Source organism: Genypterus blacodes, unplaced genomic scaffold (genome assembly GCF_046128005.1).
Source record: "Genypterus blacodes isolate CSIRO-AG114 ecotype Tasmania unplaced genomic scaffold, CSIRO-AGI_Gbla_v1 ptg000099l_1, whole genome shotgun sequence".
Taxonomy (NCBI): domain Eukaryota; kingdom Metazoa; phylum Chordata; class Actinopteri; order Ophidiiformes; family Ophidiidae; genus Genypterus; species Genypterus blacodes.
In genome coordinates, this window is record NW_027466903.1 from 2,140,168 (window position 1) to 2,148,378 (window position 8,211).

At 41.3% G+C, this 8,211-nt stretch overlaps 2 protein-coding genes across 2 annotated transcripts; both read left to right on the forward strand.

Annotated features, from left to right (window-relative positions):
* The first annotated feature begins 991 nt into the window (after positions 1 to 991).
* LOC143008188 (galactose-specific lectin nattectin-like) lies at positions 992 to 2,749 on the forward strand. The gene is made up of 7 exons (XM_076159820.1): positions 992 to 1,088; positions 1,181 to 1,225; positions 1,436 to 1,451; positions 1,560 to 1,645; positions 1,747 to 1,881; positions 2,152 to 2,260; positions 2,433 to 2,749. Exons 2-7 carry the CDS (start codon positions 1,181 to 1,183, stop codon positions 2,492 to 2,494), a joined length of 453 nt encoding a protein of 150 aa, XP_076015935.1. The 5' UTR covers positions 992 to 1,088; the 3' UTR covers positions 2,495 to 2,749.
* A 2,922-nt stretch (positions 2,750 to 5,671) lies between these two features.
* LOC143008194 (galactose-specific lectin nattectin-like) lies at positions 5,672 to 7,429 on the forward strand. The gene is made up of 7 exons (XM_076159828.1): positions 5,672 to 5,768; positions 5,861 to 5,905; positions 6,116 to 6,131; positions 6,240 to 6,325; positions 6,427 to 6,561; positions 6,832 to 6,940; positions 7,113 to 7,429. The coding sequence occupies exons 2-7, from the start codon at positions 5,861 to 5,863 to the stop codon at positions 7,172 to 7,174; spliced, it is 453 nt and encodes a 150-aa protein (XP_076015943.1). The 5' UTR covers positions 5,672 to 5,768; the 3' UTR covers positions 7,175 to 7,429.
* Positions 7,430 to 8,211: the final 782 nt, after the last annotated feature.

Genomic DNA, 8,211 nt, shown 5'->3' on the forward strand with positions numbered 1-8,211 from the left:
GCTTCAGCAGCGTTTGTGTTTTGCTGCTGGACCCCATGATCAAAGTCAATCCAGCCTGAGGAGGAACAGCTGAAGAAAAGTTTGCACATCATTTTCATGTCTTACTTGCTGTTTACCGAAGATAACCAGGATGTTCAACAATATCAGAATATCCTTACAGCCTCAGGGCTTCATTCAAGGATCTCTGGAAACCTGCTGACACTGCTGAATGTGTCAAAATCCTATTTGTCACATGTTCTTCTCTTTCTCTCTCTTTGTCCTCTGCATTTAACCCTCAATAGTTATAAATTATTGCTTCCTAATGATTCCCAAACATCCAGCCGGCTGTGACACAAGTTGCTAAGTTGAAATAAACTGATATGCATCATGATCTCACGTCTGCATCTTCATCAACTCTTCCCTCTGATCACAAACTCTGGGTCGTGAGCCAAAGAATGTGATGGTGAAGACAATGAATGGATGAATGTATCACATCTCATCCCACCATTGACCCATTCAGGGACCTCACATGTCTCTGAGTTCCATGACAACATCCTGAAGAATCCAAGCACTAATTCAGATCCTGCACCATTTGCAGTGAGATCTTGTGGAGCCGAGCTGAGCGGCGCCAAACTAAACGGCGACTTTCTGGTGACCTCAGATGATTTTTGAAATGATAGGACAACAAGACATTCAGACCTTCTTCCTGAGGTGAAGCTGACTTTAGAGTCTCAGGTGACTCTGAGGATTCATGATTTATAAATCAGTAGAAACATTTAACATATTTTCTGCACTTGTCACTTTGAATAAACTTTATGCAGCTGTGGAATCGTTCCATCTTAAAGTCACATGAAGCTGCTGAGGCTAAAACCGTCTCAACCTTCATAACTTTTATTAACCAAACACAGATCTGCAGTTTATTTACTGAAGGCAGCTCCCTAATGTGTCATTATAGACACATGATAATGCAATGTGTGTGTGTGTGTGTGTGTGTGTGTGTGTGTGTGTGGGATGTTTGAAGGTATAAAGGTGCTGAGTTTCTTCCTCCAGCATCATCCTGACACAGAAACCTGCTGCTGCAACATCAGCTCCTCTTCATCACCGCTGAGGTCAGTGTCTTCACTTTGTTTCGTCTGATTCTGTGATGCCTTTACTGTTTGAATAAAAGCTCAGTCATCTGGACTCCTTTCATGTCACACAGATGGCCTCCGTTCTTCATCTCATCACGCTCGTCAGTGTGGCTCTGGTGAGTTAAATACACACACACTCAGGTTCTTAGTGTTTCTGTTTCATTTCAACTGTTTAAGGTCTTTGTTTGTGGTTTTTACTTCATCTCCTTCACTTTTGCTCCCCCTTAGTTTATTTTCTTCACATCTCTTGTTGATATCTTAACTGATATTTGATTGAATTTGTTTTGGAAATTCCCTCTGACTTTGTGTTTCTTGTTCATTTACAGTTTGCCTCTGCTCAAGGTCGGCCCTGCTTCATTCATTTGATTACATTTGGTGTTTCTTAACATTTGATATTTTAGTCAGTGATAATTGATACATCTTGATTGATTGACTGGCTTTGTGTGTTAGGGTCCATGTGTCCTTGTGGTTGGAGTCAGTTTAAACATCATTGTTACCTGCTCCGGTCCAGCATTCTTCACATGCCTGATGCTGAGGTAACCAATCAGATTCCAGCTGCTCTTTATTCATTTCACCTTTAGTTCAAATGTTTTCTAGATTCTTCCTATTGATCTTTCTCTTCCTCTCCTCTCATTAGGCTGATTGCCTGAGTCGGGGAGGTCATTTGGCCTCCTACCACAGCGATGACGAAGCACAGTTTGTCATCAATTTGTTTAAGAAATCAGGTGAACACGATCCCAGAACCTGGACTGGACTTCACGACGCACTGAGGGTCAGTGAAGTACAAAGAACTGAAAATCCTCACAGAGTCACATGACAACACTTCTGTCAGTTCATCTCAGAGAGTGACGCCTACTGTGGCCAATCACATTTATGAAAAGTGTTAATAGTTAGGATTGGGAAACAGACACATATAATCAAAGTACACACATATGCAATATACATATACAATACATATACAGATACCAACTCCTCAATTAATGATTGATTTTCAAAATAATCAATGGCGACGCCTCTAATTTCCACATCCTTCCTCTTCCAGGAGAATCTCTTCTTCTACACCGATGGCTCCGTCTTCAGCTACAAACCCTGGGCTAATGGTGAACCCAACAACTTGCATGAAGAGGACTGTGTGGAGATGTATGCCTCAGGTACCAAGTACTCACTGTTTCCTCAGCAACCAGGCACCAGGGGCCGGGAGCGTGCCGTTTGTGCTGTTAGACTTAAAGACGCCACATAAGACAAAGAGTTAAACCTTCATCACACAGACCACAGAGATCCAAACTGTTTGTTTGTTGTCTAACATCTGACGTCTTTCCGCAGGAAAATTCAACGACATCTCCTGTGCAGTTAAAAGAAAATTTGTGTGCTCCATACACTTGTGATGACCTTCATCACCTCTGCTACCATCAGGTCCATCTCATCATAGACAACAGGCCTCAATGATGTCATCATTTGGAAGGCTGATCAACTGTGGAGGCGTTGTAACAAACATCTCAGCTCACTTTCAACCAAGTCATCTTCTTCATTCATTCATCATCAAACTAAAGCTTTCATTGTGATGCTAAAGTTCTGGCTCTGTACTGATTGTGGTGAGATTGAAACCTGCTTGGATTAAATAAACAACTTTGCATTCTGAATTTGGTTGAGCTTCTTTCTTTTTTTAAAGGTCATTTTAGTTTGAAATTTGGAGTTCAAGCATAAGATGCTGACACACACACATTTTTATTTGATATTTTCTGCTAGAATTGTCCTAAAACTGGTGGAGGTGATCGTTTTCCTTGAATAATGATGCAGTCATTAAAAAGAGGACATCTGCTCATTTAATCGCCAATTTACCAGTGTTGAATTGACTAATTGCTGGGAAAATACAGGAATTTTGGAGGGACAAGACAAGGAGCAGATAATAATGTTCCTTTATACGTTTGATTCTTTTTAATCTTTTCTTTTCTATCCTTTATAAGAACTTTAATATATTATAATCGTCACATTTCCTTTTTTGTTTGTTTTCCTTTTTACTTGATATATAAGGTGGCTATTTATGAACAAACTTTTCAGCATGTCCTCTCGTTGTATGTTACATTTTCTCAAGTTTAAGAAAATGCAGTGTCATTAAGCCGCTGTGCAGTGACTCCCAGAGCAATGAATAAGGAGTGGAGTCATTCTGATTCAAAGAAAGAAACTCATCAATAGAAGCTGACCTGCTGCTCGCCCTCTTTTACAAGCAACTGTGCAGATTTACTGTAGTGAAGTACTTTTACTGTGTTTTACTGTGTCAGTGTGTGTGTTTTACTTGTGTCAGAGGCGTATTGTTTGCTGTGTCAGATTCCGAACGTGTCAATCAACCCTCACAAAGAAGGAAAGCCTCCCGTCCAGGGAAAAGACAGAGCTCTGCTTTCAGACTAGGAGGGGGTGTGTCCTCCCTGCCTCACAGTAATATGATTGGCCACAGTAGGTGTCACTCCCCTGGGATGAACGTATGAACGTCTGTGGTCACTGATCAATGAACAATTTGGCGCCACTCAGCTCTGCTCCATAAGATCTCACTGGAAATGTTGCAGATCTTTACTTTACAGACTCGTTTCCTTAAAACTGAGCTGCCAAACTGCTGTGAATGGGCCTCATTTCCCTCCTTCTCTGTGTGTGGCTGCTTTAAGTATTGCACATGTTAAAGCTCCTCCAATTTATATTACGTTGTGTTCTTAACAGGTCCTCCTCGTTTAATTGTTGTTGCAAAATAAATAATGTCAAACGTGCTGCTCTGTTGTTTGGATCGAGAAGCTGCAGTTTGTGTTTCTGCCACTTGGTGATGCAACAACCAAACCTTTGTGTTGTCAAACACAAACAGTTGCTGCAAGATGAGGGAAGCAACCTGAGTGGCCTTAATGAGCTTATGTTGCGTTATTGTGACACACAGGCTAACACACAGACACAGAAACACAGAAACACACACAGACACACACACAGACACAGACACAGACACACACACACACTTCACTCCACAGCTCCACTTTTTTCCTCGAGACGCCCCCTGCTGGTGGATGTCTCCGCACAAAGCCCCTACACCAGTGGTCTCACAGCTTCAGCAGCGTTTGTGTTTTGCTGCTGGACCCCATGATCAAAGTCAAGCCAGCCTGAGGATGGACTGCTGAAGAAAAGTTTGCACATCATTTGCGTGTTTCACTTGCTCTTTAGCGCAGATAACCAGGATGTTCAACAATATCAGAATATCTTCACATCCTCAGGGCTTCATTAAAGGATCTCTGGAAACCTGCTGACACTGCTGAATGTGTCAAAATCCTGTTTGTCACATTAACCTCTTTATCAAACAGTCACATGATCACTGCCAGGCTTTTGTTGAAGTAATAACCTAAAATAAAGCAGCTTTTTAGTTGATTTGACTGTAAAGGAGCAGTTCTCCCAGTTTCCACAGTGTAAGGTCAACTTTACCGTCCCCATAAGGACAAGTTGCTATTTTGATCTGCATCTTCATCAACACTTACCTCTGATCTCATCTACATGCAGAGACACGTCTCATCTGAAGATTTAAGATCTTAAATCTTAAATCTGGCAGCTTCAGCAGCGTTTGTGTTTTGCTGCTGGACCCCATGATCAAAGTCAATCCAGCCTGAGGAGGAACAGCTGAAGAAAAGTTTGCACATCATTTTCATGTCTTACTTGCTGTTTACCGAAGATAACCAGGATGTTCAACAATATCAGAATATCCTTACAGCCTCAGGGCTTCATTCAAGGATCTCTGGAAACCTGCTGACACTGCTGAATGTGTCAAAATCCTATTTGTCACATGTTCTTCTCTTTCTCTCTCTTTGTCCTCTGCATTTAACCCTCAATAGTTATAAATTATTGCTTCCTAATGATTCCCAAACATCCAGCCGGCTGTGACACAAGTTGCTAAGTTGAAATAAACTGATATGCATCATGATCTCACGTCTGCATCTTCATCAACTCTTCCCTCTGATCACAAACTCTGGGTCGTGAGCCAAAGAATGTGATGGTGGAGACAATGAATGGATGAATGTATCACATCTCATCCCACCATTGACCCATTCAGGGACCTCACATGTCTCTGAGTTCCATGACAACATCCTGAAGAATCCAAGCACTAATTCAGATCCTGCACCATTTGCAGTGAGATCTTGTGGAGCCGAGCTGAGCGGCGCCAAACTAAACGGCGACTTTCTGGTGACCTCAGAGGACTTTTGAAATGATAGGACAACAAGACATTCAGACCTTCTTCCTGAGGTGAAGCTGACTTTAGAGTCTCAGGTGACTCTGAGGATTCATGATTTATAAATCAGTAGAAACATTTAACATATTTTCTGCACTTGTCACTTTGAATAAACTTTATGCAGCTGTGGAATCGTTCCATCTTAAAGTCACATGAAGCTGCTGAGGCTAAAACCGTCTCAACCTTCATAACTTTTATTAACCAAACACAGATCTGCAGTTTATTTACTGAAGGCAGCTCCCTAATGTGTCATTATAGACACATGATAATGCAATGTGTGTGTGTGTGTGTGTGTGTGTGTGTGTGTGTGGGATGTTTGAAGGTATAAAGGTGCTGAGTTTCTTCCTCCAGCATCATCCTGACACAGAAACCTGCTGCTGCAACATCAGCTCCTCTTCATCACCGCTGAGGTCAGTGTCTTCACTTTGTTTCGTCTGATTCTGTGATGCCTTTACTGTTTGAATAAAAGCTCAGTCATCTGGACTCCTTTCATGTCACACAGATGGCCTCCGTTCTTCATCTCATCACGCTCGTCAGTGTGGCTCTGGTGAGTTAAATACACACACACTCAGGTTCTTAGTGTTTCTGTTTCATTTCAACTGTTTAAGGTCTTTGTTTGTGGTTTTTACTTCATCTCCTTCACTTTTGCTCCCCCTTAGTTTATTTTCTTCACATCTCTTGTTGATATCTTAACTGATATTTGATTGAATTTGTTTTGGAAATTCCCTCTGACTTTGTGTTTCTTGTTCATTTACAGTTTGCCTCTGCTCAAGGTCGGCCCTGCTTCATTCATTTGATTACATTTGGTGTTTCTTAACATTTGATATTTTAGTCAGTGATAATTGATACATCTTGATTGATTGACTGGCTTTGTGTGTTAGGGTCCATGTGTCCTTGTGGTTGGAGTCAGTTTAAACATCATTGTTACCTGCTCCGGTCCAGCATTCTTCACATGCCTGATGCTGAGGTAACCAATCAGATTCCAGCTGCTCTTTATTCATTTCACCTTTAGTTCAAATGTTTTCTAGATTCTTCCTATTGATCTTTCTCTTCCTCTCCTCTCATTAGGCTGATTGCCTGAGTCGGGGAGGTCATTTGGCCTCCTACCACAGCGATGACGAAGCACAGTTTGTCATCAATTTGTTTAAGAAATCAGGTGAACACGATCCCAGAACCTGGACTGGACTTCACGACGCACTGAGGGTCAGTGAAGTACAAAGAACTGAAAATCCTCACAGAGTCACATGACAACACTTCTGTCAGTTCATCTCAGAGAGTGACGCCTACTGTGGCCAATCACATTTATGAAAAGTGTTAATAGTTAGGATTGGGAAACAGACACATATAATCAAAGTACACACATATGCAATATACATATACAATACATATACAGATACCAACTCCTCAATTAATGATTGATTTTCAAAATAATCAATGGCGACGCCTCTAATTTCCACATCCTTCCTCTTCCAGGAGAATCTCTTCTTCTACACCGATGGCTCCGTCTTCAGCTACAAACCCTGGGCTAATGGTGAACCCAACAACTTGCATGAAGAGGACTGTGTGGAGATGTATGCCTCAGGTACCAAGTACTCACTGTTTCCTCAGCAACCAGGCACCAGGGGCCGGGAGCGTGCCGTTTGTGCTGTTAGACTTAAAGACGCCACATAAGACAAAGAGTTAAACCTTCATCACACAGACCACAGAGATCCAAACTGTTTGTTTGTTGTCTAACATCTGACGTCTTTCCGCAGGAAAATTCAACGACATCTCCTGTGCAGTTAAAAGAAAATTTGTGTGCTCCATACACTTGTGATGACCTTCATCACCTCTGCTACCATCAGGTCCATCTCATCATAGACAACAGGCCTCAATGATGTCATCATTTGGAAGGCTGATCAACTGTGGAGGCGTTGTAACAAACATCTCAGCTCACTTTCAACCAAGTCATCTTCCTCATTCATTCATAATCAAACTAAAGCTTTCATTGTGATGCTAAAGTTCTGGCTCTGTACTGATTGTGGTGAGATTGAAACCTGCTTGGATTAAATAAACAACTTTGCATTCTGAATTTGGTTGAGCTTCTTTCTTTTTTTAAAGGTCATTTTAGTTTGAAATTTGGAGTTCAAGCATAAGATGCTGACACACACACATTTTTATTTGATATTTTCTGCTAGAATTGTCCTAAAACTGGTGGAGGTGATCGTTTTCCTTGAATAATGATGCAGTCATTAAAAAGAGGACATCTGCTCATTTAATCGCCAATTTACCAGTGTTGAATTGACTAATTGCTGGGAAAATACAGGAATTTTGGAGGGACAAGACAAGGAGCAGATAATAATGTTCCTTTATACGTTTGATTCTTTTTAATCTTTTCTTTTCTGTCCTTTATAAGGATTTTAATGTATTCTAATCGTCACATTTCCTTTTTTGTTTGTTTTCCTTTTTACTTGATATATAAGGTGGCTATTTGTGAACAAACTTTTCAGCATGTCCTCTCGTTGTATGTTACATTTTCTCAAGTTTAAGAAAATGCAGTGTCATTAAGCCGCTGTGCAGTGACTCCCAGAGCAATGAATAAGGAGTGGAGTCATTCTGATTCAAAGAAAGAAACTCATCAATAGAAGCTGACCTGCTGCTCGCCCTCTTTTACAAGCAACTGTGCAGATTTACTGTAGTGAAGTACTTTTACTGTGTTTTACTGTGTCAGTGTGTGTGTTTTACTTGTGTCAGAGGCGTATTGTTTGCTGTGTCAGATTCCGAACGTGTCAATCAACCCTCACAAAGAAGGAAAGCCTCCCGTCCAGGGAAAAGACAGAGCTCTGCTTTCAGACTAGGAGGGGGTGTGTCCTC